This window comes from Rhamphochromis longiceps, linkage group LG6, assembly GCF_057381845.1.
Source record: "Rhamphochromis longiceps isolate RC_006_pf linkage group LG6, R_longiceps_female_GT1.1, whole genome shotgun sequence".
NCBI lineage: Eukaryota > Metazoa > Chordata > Actinopteri > Cichliformes > Cichlidae > Rhamphochromis > Rhamphochromis longiceps.
Window position 1 is genome coordinate 14,796,242 of NC_140562.1, and position 24,974 is coordinate 14,821,215.

General features: G+C 42.2%; 1 protein-coding gene across 1 annotated transcript; it reads right to left on the reverse strand.

The window, feature by feature from the left end:
- Positions 1 to 1,072: 1,072 nt before the first annotated feature.
- On the reverse strand, positions 1,073 to 24,064 carry LOC146667690 (3',5'-cyclic-AMP phosphodiesterase 4C-like). Its single transcript, XM_085409336.1, has 17 exons — positions 23,947 to 24,064; positions 22,234 to 22,981; positions 21,107 to 21,241; positions 16,158 to 16,285; positions 15,883 to 16,065; positions 15,742 to 15,781; positions 15,431 to 15,501; positions 13,993 to 14,155; positions 13,525 to 13,618; positions 13,269 to 13,426; positions 11,181 to 11,279; positions 10,925 to 11,089; positions 8,855 to 8,954; positions 8,617 to 8,771; positions 6,548 to 6,670; positions 6,288 to 6,470; positions 1,073 to 3,159 (listed from the first exon to the last, which is right to left on the reverse strand). The coding sequence occupies exons 2-17, from the start codon at positions 22,273 to 22,275 to the stop codon at positions 2,272 to 2,274; spliced, it is 2,727 nt and encodes a 908-aa protein (XP_085265462.1). The 5' UTR covers positions 22,276 to 22,981; positions 23,947 to 24,064; the 3' UTR covers positions 1,073 to 2,271.
- Between the last annotated feature and the right edge of the window lie 910 nt (positions 24,065 to 24,974).

Consider the following 24,974-nt stretch of genomic DNA (forward strand, 5'->3'; position numbering starts at 1 on the left):
GGTGGTGGCTAACCAACCGGACATAGTGGTGGTAGACAAACAGAAGAAGACGGCCGTAGTGATCGATGTAGCGGTTCCGAATGACAGCAATATCAGGAAGAAGGAACACGAGAAGCTGGAGAAATACCAAGGGCTCAGAGAAGAGCTCGAGAGGATGTGGAGGGTGAAGGTAACGGTGGTCCCCGTGGTAATCGGAGCACTAGGTGCGGTGACTCCCAAGCTAGGCGAGTGGCTCCAGCAGATCCCGGGAACAACATCGGAGATCTCTGTCCAGAAGAGCGCAGTCCTGGGAACAGCTAAGATACTGCGCAGGACCCTCAAGCTCCCAGGCCTCTGGTAGAGGACCCGAGCTTGAAGGATAAACCGCCCGCAGGGGCGTGCTGGGTGGTTTTTATATATAAAACTTTTTATTTTAGTTCTGTAATAATAAAAAATGCACTAAAAGGAGAATAACTATAATGAAAAGGCAAATTTAAATAACCAGGTAATGATAAATAACGTACTGCAGAGTAGTTATGTGATAAAAGATGTTAATTATTTACACCTGTTCATTTGGATACGCTAACTTATAATTATTAGAGCCTGTCATCTTCATTGTGAGGCTTCAAAGTTTGGCAGTTGTGTTTCTTAGTAAAGGTTGCTGAGCCCAGGTCTGGTCCATCTTCATGCTACTCTGTGCTGCAGAGAGAGTGAGATCTGTGCAAGTAACAGAGTGGGAGATCCACTGCTGGATAAACTGAGAACACTGTTTCCAAACATCTTTCATCTGTAAAAATGGCTTCATAGTGTAGTCATTTAGCCTGACAAGCAAAAGGTGTCCAGTTTGATCCCAGGAGGAGACACAATTCCCTGCAGTCGCATTAGGAAGAGCGTTAAAAAACATTTGGCAAGACACACGCCAATACCAATACATGTCTGTCAGGCAATAATATTGGTAATTGATATATATATTTAAAAAAAAGAAAAGAATTTTATCCTTTTTCCTTAAATGGCTTCTTGTTTCAGCTCTTGTGCAATTAGAAACTCCAGCCCATCAGCTGCATTGATCGTATTTATTATATGACATCAGCAGATTAAAATACATGTTTACTATGTACAGATATGTAACAGGGGTGTTAGATAAAGTGCCAAATACATTTTCTTTTTTTTTACAAAACCAAACAATCAAAAAAATCAAACAAAATAAAACAATGGGATTTGTGGAAGACCATCACACCTGGTGGCCGGGTCCCACAGTTTCATTGCTTCGTGACGAGTAGCCCCCTCATTCGGAGGCTGAATTGCTCAGTGCTGGTTGTGGGACGGTTTGGCACGATTCAGGTGAACCTGTCATGATAGGATGAATACTGGGTGTTCTTTAATTATTATTATTATTACTATTATTTTTAAAACATTAACCAACATCGACATGTACAACAGATCAGGCTTCTGAGCTATAACGGTCCACATATTACTCAGAGACAGTGTCAGAAATCCAGCATTGTTGCATTAAGGTTAGTATGTGACGAGGTTAAACTGTTCCTGGACCACATCCCTGGAGGTGTACTCGGCATTCCTGTTCACAAGTGGAACGTTTTTTTCTAGTAAATGTGAGATGACAGACTACACTTTCCAGACTTTTTTTTTTTTTTGCATTATTTTTTTCTGTTTTCTGACAAACGGAGGAAGCTGACATTCTTTTAGCATTTGATGCTCACTGTGTGTGTGAGATGTTATCTTCCTCATCAACGGGACTGAGACAGTGACCGAGAGACAGCGGAGGGTAGTCTATAAGAACAGAACAGGCACGCACTTGTTTGCATGTGCGTATTTCAGGCTTTGTTAGATTTCCAGGAGCTACAAAAAGGTCGACAGAACAAATCCCTTCCCTTTTATTATTATTATTGTTATTATTATCATCATTATCATCCCCCCAGTTCATCCTCCATGGCAGTGATGGATTTACAGACACCAGGTGAAGAAGACTCCAGTCTGTCACTACCGGCTCCTCAAGTTGCGTTTGGGAAGATCCAGAGAGGTTTTGTTTTCGGTGTACGGTTGGTCTTTCAGTGTTTCTCTGAGTGTTTTAAGGATGTCCGGAGCAGACAACAAACTGCTCCTCAGCTACGATGCTCACAGGACAAAGTGGTCAGAGCGCGTTATTTGGAAGGAAGGGCGTCATCAGCTATTTATCATCCTCTACACCCACTCGCTGCCGTTGTGGCCTCTTTCTGGCCCTCTTCATCTCAGTCTTTCCTCACTGACCCTGTGAATTCACCTTTTTACACCTGGCTAGCTCTCCTCTTCCTCTTGTACTTCTTCCTCTGCCTCCTCTGGTGCCTCCTCCTCTCCCTGCTCTGCTGCTGCCTCTTCCTCTTCCACATTTTCCTTTATTTCCTCCTCATCCTCCACTTCTTCCTCCTCTTTCCCCTCATCCTCTTCAACATCCCCCTCCTCCTGTTCCAAAGCCTCCTCTTTTTCCACTTCTGCTTCCTCATTTTCAATGTCCTCTTCTCTCTCATCTTCTACTTCTTCTCCATCTATTTCCTCTTCTACATATGCAGTTTCTCCACCTTCCTCGCAGTCTCCCTTCTCCTCTCCCCCTTCCTCGCCTTCTTCTTCTTCAGCTTCCTCCTCCCCTTTTGTTTCCTCCTCTTGTGCTACATCATTGGCTTCTTCTTCTTCCTCTGTCTGTGCTCCTTCTTCTTCAAATTGCCCTTCTTCCTGCACCTCCTCTGCCTCTTTCTCTTCCTGCTCCTCCTCTTCCTCCTCCTCCTCCTCTTCCTCCTGGACTCCATTCTGTTCACTGTTGTGATTTTCCTGCTCATCTTTGTCATCTTCTGCATGATTCTGCTCCTCTCCGTTTGCCTCCACCTGGCCGTCCTGCATTAAGTCCTCGTCGTTGTTATCACAGATGGCTTTCCGGCCACTCCTCCCGCTGCTGTTTCTCATGTGTATGTGGTTGTGGTTGTTTTGCTCTAGGTCCTCAATAGTGATCTCAAACTGGAAGCGGTCATGCTGGAGGTGTCTATCTGGAGGAGGCGAGGGAGACTGGGGCATGGTGTTCAGGTACCACTCCCTGTTCTCTTCCAGCGTGTCCAGCAGCTCCTGAGCATCTGGATGAACCAGGTCGGCCCACGTTTCCCACAGCGGGTGGACGATGTAGTCGATGAAGCCCACCTGGGAAAGAAAAAGAAGATGAAAATACTTCAAATACTAGACGAAGCCACTTTAATGTGTGGTGCTAAAGGAACATGTCAACACTTTGGAGAATATGTTGATTCACTTATGGTTGACTTAGCTGAGCATAAAAACTGAGTTGACCTGATTCTGTCCTTACATCACAAACTCCATGTGCCATAACCATTAACGACTAAATCACACATTATCTATTCAATGCCTCAGCTTGCACAAACTTACAACCGCAGTCATCTCAAGGTATATTGTAAGACATGCTTATAAGCACGTCTCCTGTATGTTTGACTTGTACAAAAACCCAAGTGATACTTGTGCTTTTATTTCAACTCTGTAAACTGTCAATTGCTGTTAAATTGTAACTGCAGCTGCTTTATTAGGCCACAAGGTGGTGCCAACTTTCTTGCTGCTGTGTTGCACTTAGGTTGATAGTTATACAAAGAAAAAGTCAGACTGCTCTGACACCGGTGTGAGTCTCCACTGCCATATCTGACAAATATCTGAGACAAGTCAGAGCAAACCCAGGACAACACTTGAATGCCAAAAACTGCAGTCCCCTTAACGGCCACTTGAGGCTGATTGAAATCCATTTAATTCCCATGGTAACATCACTAACTTCACAGCACAAGGTTTATAGCCAAGAAAATGGTTTTGGTCTGTACATCTATTTGTAAAATCTGCAGTGGTAAACTTTTATTAAGCAGAAACCTCCATGGCTGAAAAAGAGTGCTGGTCCAAAGACTCCATATTACTCAACTATGGTGCCTTTAATTCAGCTCATTTTAATGAAGGAGTGATGAGCTCATGCAGTGCCGAGGCATCTGTCGTCTGTCTGTTTACAAGTCACAAGAATCGCTCCTCTGTGAGAGTATTGGTAAGATTTTAGTGAAGTTGCACTCAATCATCAGCAGATGGGTCTTCACCCAAACTGTGCTCAAGGTCAGGGTCACATTAGTGATTTTAAGGGGCACTTTTCCCCACATTTTCAGAGAAAAACCTCCATTCACATTTCTCACAGATTCACAATTCTTGCTCCTGATGTATTGAACAATATTGAGACCAAAGCAACTTAACAAAGTAGTTCACATCAGATTCTCAGCTTTGAGAAAGAAAGAACTTCATGAAACACCAAATGATGCGACAGCTTAAAATATGGTTTTAGGGTCGGGGTTTTCTGATCTACATTATAGTAAATAATAAAGTGCGTGAAATGACACACTGATGCATTATTGCATATTTCCATGTTTTCATGGTCATCATTGATACTGATGATTGTCCATGTAATACATAATTCTTTCAAATAACTCCTGGCAAAGAAAGCAAATAACATATGTCCCTTAAGTAGTATTTTACCTTTGCTAGAGCTAAATCCAACTGGCTGTACATTAACAAACACAAAACCATTTTACAAAGTGCAGAATCTGTGACCACAAACTTGACGCAGAATGATGTTACTGTTTCTCATCGTGAAAATCAGAAGAGGCATATCTCTGTAGCTGCTTCCAGCTGGACATTGACACAGGAATACATTTCTCACACACGTATCCAAAACAGATTTACTGACTGAGAGTTTAGCATAAGTTATTCCAGTATTAATTGTGCTGACAAATTTTGGGGGACAAATAAAAGTGCTGCACAATCAACAGTTTGTCATTCTGTCACAACGCAATATAAAACGCAATTTTTAGTTTTAATTCTAGTTGCGTCGTGGCCCGAGGTTTGTTGGTCTCTCCACGTCACTCAGCAGCCAGCAGTTGGACTGCTTTAAAATTTCATGTCTCCAGAGGATGAACCTTACTGACTTTTGTGTCTCTGAGTTTTTTCTTTCCTTCCTGTTGCTCTGAGAGAAAGCAGATGCACCGACTAAAATGTGGTTTTAAAAGAAATAATCTGTTCCCCCACAGTATATGAATTGGAACGATCTTAGCTGGGCTTCTGTCCTAATAGCCACCATCCAAACAAACATGTTTAAATAGCCCAATCCACAACTGTGTGTAAATCACAGCCACACACACACACACACACACACACACACACACACACACACACACACACTTTCTCTTGATCTAGTCTTGTGCAAATGGTTTGTACATTTGATGGACATTTGTCACATATTTTGATTTTTTTTTACTGGTTTGAAACTGACACTTCATAACCCAGTATACTTACACCTGAAGCTTTATTGTCAAATAACTGCAACCAATCTGCGATTTTGGACTTGTGATCTTGTCCCACTGTCGCCAAAGTGCTTGCTCATAGTGGGCCATATGATTGTTTTTTTCTCTGTATCTATTATTGTAGGGTCTACCTTATAATTTAAAGCGGCTTGAGGCGACTGTTGTTGTGATTTGGCGCTGTATAAATAAAATTGAATTGAACTGAATCTAATCGAATCTTGTAGGATCAAGTGAATCAAGCCCAAATCAGTGGTAACCATCTGGCAACCGCTGGTTGCTAGGGAAAAATTTGTATTGTGTGCAATTCTTTGGTTGCTACCAAATTGCTCTCTTCCATAGCACACTTCCTCCCCTCACCCACAATTGGTCATATCAGAGGCTGCCGCTCCCTGAGCCTGGTTCTGTTGGAGGTTTCTTCCCGTTAAAAGGGAGTTTTTCCTTCCCAGTGTCTCTAAGTACTTGCTCATAGAGGGGTTGTCTAATTGTTTGGTGTTTCTTTCTAACACTGGCTCTTTATCTTACAATATAAAGCTCCTTGACGCAACAGTTGTTCTGAATTGGCACTATATAAATAAAACTGAATTGCATTTGTGCATATATTTACCACTGCTTGTCGTTTTGTGTTCATTTTATCATTATCAGATCGGATACTTTCCCCACACACTACCAACTCCCACATTTGCGGTGTTTGTGAATGACCTGCCACAGACAGAAAAATGCTCATTAACACTTTCTCAGAGTCTCAGCATAAACTGAAGATTTAACAGAGTCTATTTCAGGGTTGTTATTTCACACTGCTCTGTGTTTCTGTTGTTTTATCCACCCTTGCTATCATAGACACTTTAAAGTTGCTTGTTTGTGGCTCATTATCCTTTCTGTGTGCACATTTAACATCTTCACTATATTAATGACGCTGTGAGTCAGAGAGAGCTTTACCTGACTTTTCTCCACAGACGCAGTGTGTTTGTCACACATGGCGCTGATCTCCATCCCTCTCTCGCGTTCTTTGTCGCCCTGCCGAAAGAACTCCTCCATGATCCGCTCTGTCCACTGTCTGTATAAAGGTAAGTGCTTGGTGGGGTTGCTCAGGTCTGCACAGTGCACCATGTTCCTCAGTACCTACGATCATACAAGAATATTTAATGTTATGTATGTCATTCTCTCTCTGCGGGGTCAAACGTTACTGATCAAGTTACCTGTATTCGTTCTGTATAGTGGTCCAGAAGTAGCACGCCAGAACTTGTCACCTTCTTGGTCTCCACCATTGTCTTTAAATCAGCCAGCAGTGTCATGTGTTTGGACATGTCTGTGGCCAACACCTGCAGAAAACGACAGAAAGAAATGCAAACTACTTTCTGCCCGAAGCTTTTATTTTGCATCCTTGAACCTGTAATATGCTCTACGCCCTGTTAGGAATCAACCCCCTTCTACTCCTGTGTGATTATAAATTACTCTGAAAATATATAATGCAAGAATCAGGGATGAAGTCAGTCCACTTTTTCTCTAAAGGGAACCTATTATGCTTTTTCTTTATTTATCACAATGTTGTGTGCTCAAATCTTTAAATAATGACCTCATTATTTAAAGATTTGAGCTTACAGTTGTGGTCAGACGTTTGCACACATTCATCATGGACATGAATGTTCTCTTTGAACTGACAGTGGACCCCGTGGTAATCGGAGCACTAGGTGCTGTGACTCCCAAGCTAGGCGAGTGGCTCCAGCAGATCCTGGGAACAACATCGGAGATCTCTGTCCAGAAGAGCGCAGTCCTGGGAACAGCTAAGATACTGCGCAGGACCCTCAAGCTCCCAGGCCTCTGGTAGAGGACCTGAGCTTGAAGGATAAACCGCCCGCAGGGGCGTGCTGGGTGTATATATGTATATATATGTAATATGATTGACTATAGCTGATAGGCAATGCAAACATTAAAAATAATTTGTTTAACAGGTCTCATTCAGTATTCAGAACAATGGGTCCAAGAAATGCAGTACAAAGCACAGAGTACAAAGTTGCAAACGTTTTTGGAGGCATTCTACACTGCAAATTCCACAATCATCAGTTCAAACACTAATATGATTTTCAGGAACCAATCAGGCCTGGCATGAACTGGAAACCGCTGGAACACCTGGATCACTGTCCACAGTGACTCGAGTTCTACCATCAACATTTCACCATGGGCCGAGAGGAAGAAGACCAGGAAAGAAGCCCCCACTCCTTGGTGCAGGAAGAATTGACACCTTCAGACTCAACTGAAGTGTGGCGCAGTCTACATGGACAAGCCATTCTCCATGTAGACAGCTTTACATTTTATGATCAGATGAGACAAAGATTGAAGTATTTGGCCACAGTGACAAGAGGTATGTTTCAAGGAGTAAAGGTGAGGTTTTGTACCAACTGTCAAGCATGGTGGTGGTAGCATCATGTTCTGGAACTGTTGTGCTGCCAGTGCAGCTGGTGCATTACACAAAGTGGATGCAATAAAGAAAGGAAACACCTCCACAAAGATAATGATCCCAAACACACATCAATACTGGTTTCAAAATGGAGCAAGCAGGCTTCCCAAAGTTCCAACCTCAAGGCTACGGAAAATTTCTGGACTACGCCGAGTCAGTGCCAGGAAACCAACTAATTTAAATGAACTCTACCAATTCCACCAAGAATAGTAGTCAAATATTTAGCCACAATTATGCCTGAAACTTGTTGATGGCTAACAAAAAGGTCTGGTTGAAGTGTAACACATTTACCCAAATATTAGTGGGTATACTTTTGACCCTGTGTTGATTACCCCCCACCCCAACATGAATTCAAATGCTGTCAACCATTCCACCCTGGAAAAAGAACATTCAGAAATTACAATGACATTTATCCCCATGAGAGCGGATATGATTCTGACACACAACTGTATGTACAAGTAGTCCCTGTAAATCAAAAGCTGTATTTAAAGCACCTCATCTGTATCTTTAAGGCATCATATGTGAGCACAGCAACCCCACCCAGTGCAAACCTTGTGTTTGCAAAGCTCAGCCAGTCAGAATAAGGGTAGCTTAAATGAGAAGAACCAAAACAGATACATTCAGTTTCCTGTTCAAGGTGTTTAAATATACACTTAAGAGAATCTTAAGAGAATACAAATCTTTAAAACTAAATAAAATATGACTAAAACTAAAAATGATAAATTAGATTCATACATCATTTGCATGATAATAGAAAAAAATGAAATTCTGTTAGGTTACTGCTACATTATTTTAAAACTAGTTCCCTACCATATCGATGACGAGCTTGCGAAGGCTCTGGCGCTGCCGCTTGGTAAGGTTCTGGAAAATGTCACAGTTTTCTTGGTGCAAAAGCTTGAAGCCCACGGCGAGGTGGTGGTTCTCCAATACTGACTCGTCGTTATACATTAGGGCCAGCTCTGAGTCTGAGCGCAGAGGAGGGGGTGTGAACACAGCGTGTGCAAATATCAAAGCATGTGTGTGAGTGTGTGAGCGTATGTGAACTCACTGGTGTTGATGAGGAACTGATTGGAAACTCCGGGATGGTCTACATCGTGGATGGCTGCAGCAAATAGAGCGGCGAGGATTTCCAGGTCAGTGAAGACAGCCTGAAATGACAAGAAGGGCAGGAGACAAAAGTCAATACCTCTGACAGTTTCAAAACTAGTTTCTGTGCTAATAAAATGCAAAAAGGTGCGTCTAATAGCAAAGAACATACTGCAGTTGAAGAATATGGATAAACGTTTTTACTGTCTTTGCAGACGTGACCATACCGCAGCTAAATGTGAGACGGTATGGGACAAAATTATATCTAACTTAAACAACAAACACACACAAACTCTGTTCTAAGAGTTTGTGTCTTCTTATTGCCTTTTGCAGCAGTTTTCTTGGAGTCATATTTCCCCTTTTTGCCTTTAAAAACTGTATAAAATGTTTTAACGCCTTTTCTTGGGATTCATTCTGTAGACTTCACGTCACATCATATTCTTCCCTCTCTGTAAAACTTAATAAAAACTAGAAAAAAATATTGGGTCTTCCAGTGGTTTCACCCAGTTTCCTGTTTCCAGTCATTTTTATAACCGCATTTCCATATTCCGCCAAAAACTGTGCAGCTTGTAACTTTGTAGTTCCCTAATTTTATGTATTGTGTAAGCAGCAAAAGCTCGTGGCGGGTTAACCTGCACTTGACCCACTAGAACAGCCTTTCCTGCTTTCTTTGCAAGCCAGACAGAAAAGCGGCTGTCCTGCTGTCCTGAAAACTAGAGCTACTCAAAATATGGAACACTGTCTCAGTGTGTGGGAGACAAATGCATTCCCAGATAAAGTCAGATGTTGTTCTTTTATTTCCAGTAGAAAAAACAGCAACCACAGTGACACTGAACCCAGCTCCCATTGTTTGTGTGTTTGAATCTGTGATCAATATCAGCTCATAGATTTACTTATACTTCATACTCAAGTCATAATGCTGTGAAAATCTTTTAAACTTAAGATTTCTTTGTTGTTACATCACTGCATAAGCCATGGTGTAATAAGGGTCACATGGTCAGTCTGCTTTGGATCCAATGTGACCACATAAAAGGGCTCCAGCTTTTTATGCAACACATTAACAAACATGTGACAAAAGTAAAAACACTCTCTCCAGCTTTTTATCTTTTTTAAATTGTTATTATTTTTCAGGGATGTTTCTCAGGTGCAGCTTCTCCATAGAACCATGTGTGTTAGATCAGGTACACGTTTCTTTTCTGTTGATAATCTAACACCTGGACCCACAGTTGAATCCCCTCACCCACAACAAGTTGTGACAGATGTCTGTGTTTCCCTGAGGCTGGGTCTGCAGGAGGTTTCTTCCTGTTAAAAGGGAGTTTTTCCTTCCCACTGTCACCAAGTACTTGCTCAAAACAGGATCCTCTGATTGCTGGAGTTTTATTGTAGAGTCTTTACCTCACAGAATAAAGCACCTTGAGGCAACTCTTGTTGTGAATTGGCGGTATATAAATACAACTGACTTTATTAAATTAAACAGTTGTTACTCTACTAACCCGTAAAGACTGGTACTTGTATAGCACCCTTCTACTCAGCCCTCAAAGTCCGCCATACAGCACTTTCATCTATGCCCAAGGGATTTTCTAACATAGACATACACACTCAGAGCTGGATGGATGCATCGGGGGCAACTCACTGTTCAGTATCTTGCCCAAGGATCCTTCAGTATGTGGACTGAGGAATCAGAGCAGCCACAGGTGCAATTTAGAAATGTTGAACAGGTCAGTTTGAGGCCTTGGGCCAAAAGTCTGAGGAAACTTGAAGCTCAAACATATTTTTTTTGTCTAGACACATGAATAATATGCATTTTAATATATAATGTATTACAACATGACACACTTATTTAAATAGGTCTATTTGTTTGAGAAAAAGTTAATTCATGTTCAACTATGAAAGTACCCAGATGTTTCAGTTAGAAGATGTTTGTCTTTCTTTGCTTTGATTTTTTATTCTCTCCACCTTTTCTTCACGCCTCTCTCCTTATGTGTGAACGGACATCAAAAGTGTGTGTGTGTTTGTGTGCGTGTTGACCTACATCAAGAGCAGGTGTGGAGAGAAGAACATGTGTGGACTGGGTGACATCTGCAGCATGGAGGCTGTTGTGGTACGCTACGTTTCCATGGTAATGGTCCTCCAGGGTCATCACGTAAGTGACAAAGGTGTCGACTGGGATACGAAATGTCTTCAACAGCTCTCGCTCCTGAGGAGGAGCGAGACAAAAGAAAAGGGAGTACACCGTGTACATGAGCACAGACACGAACAGTCCACATTTATACGATTATTTTCTTTACCTGGAAGATGGCGTACATGATGCAGCTGAGAGGTCTGTTGTTGGAAAACTCTGCTACTCTGAATATGTTAAAACTCCACTTGTCCAGATCCTCCAGCTCCTGTTTCAACACACAAAGTAAAGCGAGCCATAGCTTGAAAATCACACTGTTTCAAAAATGTTTCATCAAAACTTTCAGATGGTCGTATTAAAGTCCTCCTTACAGTGCAGTGCGCTGTATACTCTACTTTCAAGGGGCCAGACTTTCTTGTAACTTTTAACAGTGGTGTAGAGCAACAATTCTCCAGTTTTCTGAAGATCTTTCAAAGACTTTCTTTGCACATTCTCTCATTTTCAGTCCAATTCTTGCACTTGACCATTTTTAGAAGATGTTTAGTAAGTCATTTAAAACTGACCTACGAATCACTCAAACATAAAAAAGAACCTAACTCAAGGTATGAACAAGTGTTGTGTCTACACATTACAGACAACAAAGAACCCGTTCCAAATAGTATCTTTAGTCACTTTGCTACTAACAGCATATTGCCAAAACACATAACTTGTTCTTAAATGAATTTAAAAAATTCAAAAGAGAACACACAACTGTCATTAATATGTACAGAGGAGGTCAGCAGAGAGGAACAACAGAGAGCCTTCAGCCTGTGGTGTCGGGGCTCGCAAAAATGATGGAATATTGAACCCAGAAACGTTTATTCTGACTGGCAGTGGCTTCATTTTTCAGCATGAAAATGATCTTAAGCCCACTGCTAATGCAGTAAAAGCATACATGGATAGAAGAACACACAGTAGAACCCTATCAGTCATGGATCGGCCTCCAAAGAACTCAGACCTACACATTACTGAAGCAGTGTGGGATCATTTTGACCGAGAACAGAACAAAAGGCAACGAAAATCCAAAGAACTCTTCCTGAAGACTATTTAAAGAAAAGAGTTTCCCAGCAAAACAGATAAATAAATGGCCTGTATTTGTAAAGCGCTTTACATATCCAGTCATCCATTCACACACAGGTGATGGCAGCTACATTGTAGCCACAGCCACCCTGGGGCGCACTGACAGAGGTGAGGCTGCCGGACACTGGCGCCACCGGGCCCTCTGACCACCACCAGTAGGCAACGGGTGAAGTGTCTTGCCCAAGGACACAACGACCGAGACTGTCCAAGCCGGGGCTCAAACCGGCAACCTTCCGATTACAAGGCGAACTCCCAACTCTTGAGCCATGATCGCCCCGGCTAGATAAATACATGGATGGTAGTTTAAGACTTTAGCACCAGACTTTAGCCCAAAGGTCAAACACATGACTCTAAATCAAGTCTAAGGTCACTCTGTATTAACCTACATAATGTTTCCTGACAAGACTTCATTGAACAAACAGCTGAAAGTTCAAATCATCCTCCATCCCAAACATGAGCAGACTTCCAGTGCTTCCATCTTTGAGCTCTGGCACCATTTCAACACTAATCACACAGCAGACACTGCTTTGATGTCTCTCAGCATAACCTTGACAGTTGAGCCTTAGTGGTAGGTGGTCCACAGATGTATAGAGAATATCTGTCACCTGGTCCAGTTCTTAATTACAATGGCGTAGGAACAAAGCTTTATGTTTGTATCTAGCATACTTTAATGTGATTTATGTGCTGCATGACCAAGCAGTCAGAGACAGTCTCCACCCCACTGTGGACCTTCCAAAAAAATGTGGTGCTAAAGACTGGATGGAATTAAACAAGCAGGCGTCAGGCACCAGAAAGCAGACTAAAGGATTAATAAAAGACTCCAGCTGGTATGTGAACAGACATAAACCTAATAAATATATGAGCACTTTTTTCTTACAACAAGTCAGTACTTGCAGTTATTTTCTGAAAAGCCAGGCCAAACTTTCTCGATTGCATAAAGTATACAGTAACGTGGGATATAATCATGTTTGCTTATGTTTCTATCAGATACAGGGTACATGCGTACATCTGTTTCTTGCTGCTAGAAGGGAAAAACAATGCCAAAGCCATGAAAAATAATATCATTTTTCAGAGATCCGAGCTCAAGTCTGAGCAAAGTTTGATGGCGAGTGTGAATAACGCAGATAGAAAACAGCACCTTGGCAAGCTCATCCTCGTGGTCCGTGTTGACGCCGAAGCGAGGCATGGAAGCGCTGGAGAGGCTGGAGCTGTGAGACAGTTTCCTCACTCCGCTGATGTGACTCATGGATTTATCTTTCAGAGTGGGAGACGGGATTTCCACCTCATTCTGCTTGTCTGAAGACACACACACACACACAGTGGATTTATAGTTTTTAATTTGGATAAGGTCATAAATGCGATGTGGACAGAAATCACATTCTGGTCCCGCTCACCCATGAAGGTGCTGGAGATGTACTCAGACACCTGGTTCCCGGAGCGACTCATCTCTGACAGGTGAGAGAGCTCTCTGTTCAGCATCCTCTTAAACTGTGGCAGAATGAGAACAAAACACAAAGATGGTGTGAGTCAACCTGAGGCTTCCCTCAGGAAACTTAGCGTTATTATTCAAAACAGAAGGCCTGTTTGGATTCTGGGCTTTGAGTGAGTCCAGAGGTTTAAGGAAACAGTAAAACGACTGAAAAAAAAATGTTGGAGATAGATTTTTACATTTTCTGTTTAGTGTCCTATAATTATTACTTACAGCACAGAGGCACCAATTCATGTATTAACTGCTAGCAAAAATCAAAATGTAATGATTTGAGCTAAATATTGAAAACATACATAAAGGTTCATCTGCATGGTTATGAGCTGATCTACAGCTGGTGACATGTTAATACGTTTATACGGTGTTAGTTACAAACCTTGTTGGAAGCCATCTCGCTGACAGAGCGGTGTGTCTGGATGGTCTCCAGCTGGTCTAAGCACCAGTCCAGCTCCTCCAGTGTGTCCAGAGCGAGCTGCTGGTACTGCTGGTCTGATAGTGTCGCCCTAGGACTGACGCACACTCCACCCAAAGGAGACCTCCTAAAAAAAACAGAGTAGTAAAATAATTAGGCTTTTAATAACCCAGTACAATCCACAAGTATCTGTAATCACAAATGTGTGCATGGGTGTTAAACTGCATGCTTTTTAAGCATGGATACTACCTAAACTGTAAATAAAAACAGAATGCTACAATTTGGACGTTATTTTGAGCATACATTTAGTTGGAAACAGCACAAAGTCAACATCTGAAATGTTGAAACTGAGATTTTTTTTAACTTGCTAAAATTTGAATATGGTGCAAGCAACATGTTTTGTTTTGTTTTAAAAAAAAACTGTAGGTGTGTTACATTACATGTTTTTAGCAATGCTCTGTAAGGAAACAGACTTCCAGTACTTGTGGTTACTGTAGTTCAGTTGTTTGATGCTGACAGAAACAGTGGTTGGAGACTACAGCAAGACCAAAATCATCAAAACACAATAAACCTGAAGCTTTCTCGCCTCGCTGTTTTAAAGAAAGGAGCAGGTCTGCGACCACGAGCAGTCAGTTACCATCTTCAAAACAACGTTTGGGCATCAAAGTGGCAATAAAATGACAATAAGATGGAGTCAGTCTGCAACTGAATAGGATCAAATTGGGGTCTGTTTGTAGTGCATCTATTAAATGTGAAATTTGTTTAAAATAAATCTTTTGCTGTCTACGTACACAAAAATTCACATTGAAGTTTACATTCATTACTTACATTTAGAGTCCTGACAGAACCTCGTATCTACAGGGCAGCGATTTAACTGCAAAATGACAGGCGCTCTGCAAACTTGCATTTTTACAGGTTTTTACTGATTTTTCCAAGGTGCAAGGAGCTTGCTGTCCTACTTTGTTTGTTTGTTTGTTTGTTCGTTAATTTATTTCGATCATGTAAACAATATACATAAGTTCATTTGGCAAAGAATAGAAGATAAAAAATGCTATACAAAATAAAGCTAAACATGTGTGACTGAGCTGTAACTGTCTGAGGAGTTTTTCATACTTTTGCTTTCAAATGTATGTTATAAGGCACTGCTGGTCAAATCAGGCACCTCGGCTACTTTCCTATAGCAATGTTGAGCTACTGTATGGTTGGAATACATGCAGAATGTGGTTTGATAAAATAAGTAAAACCTTCTTGCACCGAACTACTTTTGCATTCTGTCTTTATTTACATTTTCCCTAACATCCCTTTTTTTATTGGTAACAGGTCTTATAAACTCCTGTAACGTACAAATGGTCCTTTAACTTATGCAACATAAACTCTGTGGACAACAGGTGGTGATACTGACTTGACGGTCGGTGTGGAGACGTTGGCAAGGATGGTGAAGTTGCTCCGTACCGATCGCAGACTAGCCAATACCTACAATGATCGCACAGCATCACAGGAAAACAGCATAAATACAGAACAAGCTTACACAGATGTACACATATTACTGAGAGGTGAACGCTTAATAACGTGATCAATCATTTCTGCTGTTTCAATAAAAACTTCGCCTCCAAATCCTATAATTATATTGAGTGTCTGGGCACACTGGAAACAGTATGAACCAGTTTTTATGACCACTCATGAAGATAAATGAATCTATAAAGTCAAACTCACTTGGGCAAAAGGTGTGACAATAAAATCTTCTGCAGTATGCCTAAGACAGGAAGAGTTGGAAAATAGAGAGAAAGCTGAGTGCAACATTTCATACAGCCATGGATAAAGTCATCACTAATCTCATGTCTCTCTAACTCTCACCCTTCGCTGGCGAGGGAGGAGTTCCGTGAGACCGTCTTGGGGGACATGTCGTAGTCCGAGTCGGAGCGGTACAGGAAGGACTCTCTTCTCTGGCCCTGGGGGAAGGTCGTGTGGAGCGTGAGGCTCGGACTCTGGGAGCCCAAAGGGGTGTGACCTGGGGACACGCCATTTTCTGCTTCGTAACTGGAACATGATAGCAGTGATTAGAGAACGACAGGAAAGCTTTCTGCAAAATGAAATCGGTGATTTGACGAGGGCTTAAAATGTGTGTGAACCTGTCAGAGTCTGCTTGTGTGATGGAGATGCGAGGCGGGATACGAAGGGGAAGAGTTGTGGGACGTGACGCGTTGCCCAGGACTTCTGGTGACCGGGTGCGATCTCGAGGTCGCAGCCAGCAAGGTACCTGGTGAGGTAAAACGTAGGTTCAGTCCGGCACAATGGGTGTGACTCAATCAATTACATCAGTCAACGATCTGTGATTCTAGGCACAATTATGGGCAAAGCTACTGTTTGGGAGCAGTGGCGTGTCTAGAAATTTTTGTTGGGGGGGCCAGGTAGGGGCACAGATTTGGAGAAGGGTGGCAGATGTAATTGGCAGATAATGTTTTAAAAAAAAATTCTACCAACCGTTAACCATAATTCAATAATCCTATACACCTAATAACCGAATGCGCTTTTAACTCTTATTAGAATGAGATTTTAACCACTACGGTGCAAAGTTTTTAGATACTGCGTTGATAAAGTACAAGAGATACAATCAGTGCTTTGTCAGTGTTTACTCAGCATTCAAGGACAGAAATATTTGCATAGTATTTTTACTGACATATACTGCACATATGTTTTGGGCAAAAACATTTTTGAATATTAAAATACGAACATTTGTAACAAACAATTGACAAATTAGCCAGTTCCAATGTAAAACTTTATCTGCCTGTTAAAAAAAGAAGATAATCTTCTCACAAACTGGTGTCTGATTTTGAAACAGGAAAAAAGTGGGGAAACAACTGAAAAGACTAACATTTGAATAAAACCTGAAAGCAAGTAAATACTTTCTCTGCTGCCTTATGGTAAACTTTGGTAATATTGATGTATAAAGAACAACACTGGCTGATGATGAAATACAGTCAGCTGGCATGGTGACACTGCCAGTATTAACCTGCAGGGCTGGACTGGGACAGAAAATCGGGCATTTTGACTACAGACCGACCCACCAGGTATTAAAGCCATAAAGACTTTGAATGAAAACAAATGCTGTTGTGACAGTGATGTACAGTCTTGTTGGTATATGTATGATTTCTATACATTTTACGTCAGATAAAAACTTTGGTTGTAAGATTTAGATAATTATTTTTTAAAAGCTAGATATTTTAAATGAGAATAAGAAAGAAAAGTATTTCTTTGTGCCCCCCTTTCCCTGTTAATGCCCTACCTGGCCCCCTGGCAACACTTTCCTAGATCCACCCCTGCACAGTTACCAGCTGTCAGCTACGTAGAAAAAGGATCCTGGTGCTATTTATCTCTCAGAAACAGTTCATAACTTCCCTTCAACTCATTCATGTCACCTAAAAGGTAAACCTGTTTCTCCATCACCTGTTCAGCTCTGATGATTCAGTAAGGACATCTCCTGGTTTCATCTTCACGTTTCCCTCTCATCACACATCCAAACCGACATCATGACCAGCAGCTTTACAGCTGTGGCTCCAGCAAACATCAGCTGATATTAGAAATTAATATTAAATAAATTCTAACAACAGCTGATCAAGCTTAAACGTGCTGCTGTTGTTTAGCACGACATCTGCTGGTTTCCTCTTTCTGGCCCAAAGTGGGCGATAAATAAACAAGAGAGAAAAGCTGATCAGCTGATCATTGATCAGTTTCATGATTGAAGTAGCAACAGGAGAGGCAGGGGGAGAGAATGAGAGAAGAAGAGGCAGCTGTGCAGCATAACGACAGAATAACTCCAGCTTTGTGTCTTTTTTCCATTCTAGCTAAAGTTCGGGACAAACTGCGTCTCTTCTCAGCTCAATACGAAACGTGTAATATTTTCTCTGAATGAGGGGCCATTCCATTTTTTTTAAGGAGCCGTTGGCAACTCTACTAACTTTATGAATAAAATAAAGTTCACTATCAGTAACATCATAGCACCCACCCAGCTGTATATAAACTCTGTCAAGCTGGCTAGAATGCAGTACGAGTTATTGCAACTGAGGGTAAAAAGTCAGCACAACGAAAATAAACTCCACCTAAACTTGGTTTATATCTGACCCAGATAGACTGCAGGTCACAACTTCTTACCTGAAGTTCAGTTCACCTGACACTCGGACCGGTGGCCGCCTCGGGGCTCTCCTCCTGCCTCCCCTTCCCTCATCCACCTGCTGGCCTCTGTGGAAGCCCCGCCATAGCCACCACCAAACAACTGAGTTATTTTTACACATCGACCTGCATCTGGCCAATCCACCACCTCTCATTGTTCATGCCGTTACAAAAAAAAAAGAAAAAAAAATAAGTCACCGGGCATATGCCCGGTATGCCCGATGGCCAGTCCAGCTATGTTAACCTGCAACCAAATCTGCAGCTCCATACAGCAATGTTACGACTTAGATTATATCTTATAACTCATAACTCTTATGTTAGCTGCCCTCAGTAGCATACTGTCTGAAATATTTGATGGCAGCAATAATTCTTTAAGTGTTATTTTTTCTTTGGTATTCTAATTTCACCGAAGTTTACTAAACTCAACAAACTTAATATTACTTACCGGGACATTTATTCTGTCCTCATTTTCTTTCACCGAAAAATTGTTTCCTGCAGTGCCGTCTTTCGTGCTTGGCTCTCCTACCTTTGCTAACGTGATGCACATAGCGCAGAAGCCGATGCTGCATTCACTTACACTCGGATATCTGAGCTTCACCGTGAAAACATAATCGGACATTTGATATTTGATTGAATTTTATTGTTTTGCCTTTGGGGTGGCACCTGGGGTGGCCAGTCTGGTTGGGGGGGTGGCCTGTGCCCCCCCAGGCCACCCCGCTGGACACGCCACTGTTTGGGAGATATCCGGTTGTTCAGTCTGACGTCACTAGCCGTGTCTGGGTCTAAACTCCGCTGCAGGTCCATATATCAAACGATCACTATGGGATTACTGAGAGTTGAAAAACTGTCTAAAGTCTTTCATCTTTAATAAAATGATCAGCGTTCTGCTCTACCAGGTGTAACAATTGAGTTTAACATCCAGGCATCCATGAAAACGGAATTTATGACATTTAACGGAGTTAGAAGTTAGCAGGGAGTTAGCTCGCTAGCTTCTATCTAAATACAATATAGCATGTCCTGACTGCGGGGTTTTGGAAACAAATTAAAACGTACAGCTCTGCTATCACTTCCAGCATAAATGAAGACAGAAAACTAAACAGCAGTGACGTTTGTAGGGTTACTGAAGTTGGGCTAGCTGGTATATAATGATGTGCTACGTGACCGCTAGCGACACAGCTATGTTAGCATAATATAAACAAGCTAACTTTTTTTCCACTCGATAAAAGTTAATGTGAGTGTTCTCGGTGGTCAGGAACAAATGTAATCGCATGGCAGGATGCTGTAAAAGGACCAAACTTCAGCCAGGAGAACAACTGAGATAATCCATCCACAATACGAGGTTAGTCATTCATATACTGCTGCATGGGCTGGGCTGTAGTTACATCGTAAGGTTTTAAAAACTGAGCTTAAATAAATGATTAGCGGTAATAAAAGCCGAGGGAGGTCAACAGTGATCACTGACTGTTTTAGGAGCTTTTTGAGATCAAATAGAAGAAAATACATAACATTAAACATGTTAACAACACAAAAGCCATATTAAACGCAGACTACTTTAGACCCGGAAGTAGGATTCGTCGCGTCATCACTGAACAACCGGATAGCTTGCCTAACCAAGGTTTTAACAATAGGTGGGTGGAGCTTATGTGCTTAAAGCTAGTACACCTAGCTGATGAGATGACCAGTCAGTGTCACTGACATCATACAGAGGCAAGGGTAGATTTAGAGCAGCGGGAAGGCTGTGCTTTTTATTCTCACACATATCTCACAATCAGGTGCACACGAGGGTGTGATTAAAATTTTAGGATTAGGGTGAAATGAATGAATGATTTTTTAGCTGTAAATACTTTTGGTGATTTTCAGTGTGAGAGGTCAAAATTTGCCCATCTAGTCCACATTTTCAAAATCTATTTGTCAGCAGGTAAAAATATTTTGGCATGAAGTGCTATCAAAAAAAATTTTGTTTTGAGTTTTTCCTATTGTTTCCTTGGCAGCAGGAGAAAGCTGTAAATACACTAACATTTTAACTTCTCGCTAAGTGATAAACCTATAAATAATTTCCTATAGAAAACACGGAGCAGACAAAGCGTAGCATATGTATTTGTTTTGCATGATATTTATTGCTGAACTGAACCCTTTGACCATGTTTGTGCACTTGGTGCCTTTAGAAACATTTTAATGCAATTATGTGTCAAATTATACAAACTGCTGTGTGGTTAATAATCTGCACAGCAGCCCATTTTATCACAGTCCAGCAATCTTTTATTTTATTTGTATGTTACTTAGCACTAATTAGCAGGTGTCTCTCATCAGCATTGTGAATTGGTGTAGGAACTTTTTGGGGCAGTTTTCATTGATCAGCGGGACATGAGAACTGCTCGTACAGGAACACCAGTCACATCTGATTAAAAGAGACGTAAACGGTTTGGTGTATTTGCTCCAAACTAGAGTTTTAGAAAGCTTTTCCTCCCTGGAAATTATAGTTTGACCACCATCTTTGCTGTTATAGAATTCTCGCACAGATTCAGCTAAGCTTGCAATCATTACCTCTGTCCTCTGATACAATTTGGCTTCATAAAACCAGGATCGCTATAGCCTTCTAGGGTTCAAAACAGGTGCCCACAATCAGTGGATGAACTCACGGTAGCTGCTTTCATCTATTAACTACAGTCTATATGTCTAAAAAGGGTAATTTCCTGCATTATTCAACTTCAGATAAGTTTGAAGTATTGCTTGAAGTAACAGAAGAAAAAGGGACAGATCTTGGTGGCTCACCAAGGTGGTCCTTATAATTCAGTGACCTGTTGTGCTAAAGTGTTTGTTGCTATCAACAGTGACTTCAGGTGTTACCAAATCAACGGGACTGGAACCATTCAGATTGCCACTTTAACATGCTCATTCCATCTTCCCATACCTGGAGACTTGGCGAGAGTCTTCTGCTCCTCCCTCTGCGTAACTCAGCCCCCAGCGTGGACCCGGACGTATACGATCGGCTGTAGCGAGATGACTCCGCCTTCTCCCCAGCACCTGTTATATCTGTGTCATTTCCCTGAGAGACAGAAGGGAGGCAGGTAAGGGAAATGGGGATATGGAACAAGAAGGTGCATCTTCAGAGGATTAAAAGAGAACATATTGTGTCTTTCACAAAAACACTGCGTTGCGTGTGTAATGATTAAAAAAACCCAACACATTCAGTAGCAAAAATGGAAGAACGCAGTTGCTGTTTTGGCTCATGTCCCAGGCTGTGTTGTTTTGCCATATTCAAACAATGACGAGCAAAGAAACTTGTACAGAAACACAGACTATAAATTATTGATGTAAGTGTGTGTGACTGTGCATGTGTGTCTGGGATAGGGCCTCTACAGACTGAGCTCTTAGAGGCTGATCTGCACTGCAGTACCGTAGCAACAAAACACTGGGGGAATGGTAGCAGTTGCTAGGCAACAGTGCCGTGTTGCTTCCATGCTGTGTTTGATGTCATCCAGACCCAGATGTTGGGAGATGCTCGCATCCACACACGCACGCATGCACGCACGCATGCACGCACGGACACACACACACACACATGGACGCATAACAAAATGTATAATCAATAAAAGAGCTCCCGATTAATGCATGCTGTTATGTCCTTTGGCCAGGACTTCACCTTTAAACGGAAATCACTCATTTACATAGAGCACTCACTTAGCTGCGGCTCATTTACATAGAGGACTGGGACTGAGTGGCTCCTGCTGGGTGAGTGTAGGCTGGAGGATGCAAACTGTCCACTCGGACTTCTGAGTGTGTGCGGGAACAAAGAGAGCTTGGATGTGTGAAAGTCATGGGGCGTTTATGTGACGGTAGGCATTCAAGTTGCACACACACACACACGCACACACACACACACACACACACACACACACACACACACACACACACACACACACACACACACACACAGAGTTCAGTGAGACAGTCTGCTACTAGGCCTGGGATCTACGGTCTCTGTGACTGTGACAAGGTTAGCAGATTTTCCCTGATTGTTCAGATCTTCCTCCTCACCTCTTCTCCAGTCACCGACAGCACGCTGCGGCTCTTCTTCATTCTGATTGGCTCGTTCTGGGCCCCAGGGCGGAGCGTTCCGGAACCCAGGCAGCAGAGCAGGTGGAGAGCCAGGACCGGAGAGGTCAGAGGTCACTGCAAGGTCAAACCGGGGTCAGACCGGGTCACAACCGGCCCCCATTGGAGCGGATTCGGCCAGCCAACCGCCTCACTCGCGCTCCCTCTGCACCTCAGTCTTCAGGTGGTTGAAGTAAAGCGTGGTGGAGAACAGTAAAGGAGCATTTACGCAGCCCTCAAAGGCTGCAGGTTCAGACCGAGGCCGCTGACCTTTGTTTGGATCTGTCTGTTTTCCAAAGTCAAAGGCAGAAGAAAGAAAAAAAGTCACTCCATGTTGTCTTGCTTTGGCCAGATGAGCCAATGAACATCTCAGTCAGGGTTCATGATGCCGTTGCCAAAGGAAACCCCTTTCTCTAAAACGTCTATCCAGCTCTGAGAGTTGTCTGCATGATGTTCCCCAGTTGTTAACCTGATTCCACATGAAGGCAATTTCCCAACAATTAAGAATCCAAACTCCAAAGAGATTACAGAGAAATTTGGTCCTCTCCTTTCTCAGGTCAATCATCCACAATATGACTGGTCATGGTCTGGATCCAAATCCTGCTTAGGAAGACGTGTCAAGCATGACCTCGTCTGAGAAGTCCAAACATCCTGGTTTGATCTGCCAGAGTCAATCCTGGAAAAAATCTTCCTGTGAGAAAACAGAAATTAAGTGTTAGTATGTACAGACTTTAAAAAACAAGAACAAAACAGAAATACTCTTTCCTGTCTTATTTCAGTGAATTCATTTGATGTATCATAAAATTGGAAAAACTTGTCCTCATGTATACAGTACTACAGAAGATGTGAGTGGTTTTCCATGATACAAATTTCATATATGAAAAAAAAAGCCTCCAAACAAAACTCTCAAGACATGGCTGGTTGACTGGTAAATAACTCAGAGCGAGGACAACGTGTTTTGATTGGCCTTGCTGGAGCCGTACCTACAGTGTGGCTAATTCTGAGCAGATACTGCAACACCAAAAAGCTCTCTGATGTTATATAAGTACTCTGAGCAGTCCAAACTGACCTAATTCTATTGGATGGGACAGATTCAGCATATCAGAGTGTTTCTGATGGAGCTGGTACACACATAGAGAGCTGCTGGAGAAGACTTTCATCAAGGGTCACCATGAACACACCCTCTCAGCGATGGGTCTTCCACACAGCAGCGTCCACACAGATTCACACGGGTAAAAAAACAAAACAAAATGAAAGAAAAACATACCCAAAACAAAAGAGGAGAAATCATCAAATGCATAGTGACACAGTGACATATATATGCACAGACAATCAAGGCATTTGAGCCTTTACACACACACGCAATAGCTGCAAACCAATACCACCTCCACTACAGATAAAGCAGCTTATAAAACCAAGCAGCTATGCATCAATATGCAGCTCAACCACCAGCCTGCTGTTCTCTCACAAAACACCCAAATACATATATAAAGCGAGCGCGCACATGCTGAAAACATTCACATATGAGGAATGCCCCTGCTGTCATGACTGTTTGCACACACTGCATGAGGTATGTGTCACACACACATACACACACATGTCCACATACACTGGCACACACAGACTGGAGGATGTAGGAAAAAAAATCACACTCACCTTGATCGCCTGAAGATCAACAGCAAGATGGGCTGCGCCTCCTCTTGCTTTCACTTGTCGCCTTCTCCTTCTCTCCCCTGCTCCCTCTGTTTTTCTGTAGACATAGCGGTGTATCGCCACGGCTAGAGGGGGAAAGAAAAAAACACACACACACTTGCTGTTTTCATGAATATCCGTAGCTTTACCAGCTCCCCTCCCTCCCTTTCTCTCCTCTCCCTCTCCCCTGCCTCAGTGGTCTCCCCCAGCCACCCCCCCTCCCACCACCGCCACAGCCTCCACGGAGAAGCCCATCTTCCCTCCTCTCCCTCCTCCTGCACAGACGCACAGTATGTCCATTAATCCCATACAACACTCTCCGCTCCTCTCCTCCTCCTCTCTCCATCGGTACTCCTGTCTATTTCTATTTTTTCCATCTTATTAGCAGCCACACACTGATCCTCCGTTTCAATAGTCAGTTTCATCGCTCTCCATCACACACACCCACGACACAGGGCACATTTTTATTGGAACAAACCACTCATATTAAAAAAAACAACAACCCACAGATCACAATAAGCATTCATTTCTCCTTTTTTCCTCCCACGCCTCTTTGCTATTTTTACAGCCATTCAAGGGCATGCAGCACAGTTCTCAATACACTGTTTCTGTATCTTTTGTATTTATTTAATTTTCAATCAAGGTTTATTTATAAAGCACCAGCCAACAAACAGCCGCTTTATATTGTAAGGTACAATATTATATCATAAGATTGTTATAGTATGCATAAGCAATCACACTTTATAGTCTGAATACACTCTACCCTTCTGCACAGTACTTGCTTTGTTTATTTAATTTTTCTTGTGCATATTATTTTTCTATTTTTGTTTATTTAAGTTATGTATTGGTGTGAAAGGAGCCCACATAACCACTGTGTTTTACAGCATATATGGCAATAAACGTCTTATAGATAGATAGATAGATAGATAGATAGATAGATAGATAGATAGATAGATAGATAGATAGATAGATAGGTAGGTTTCCAGGGGTCA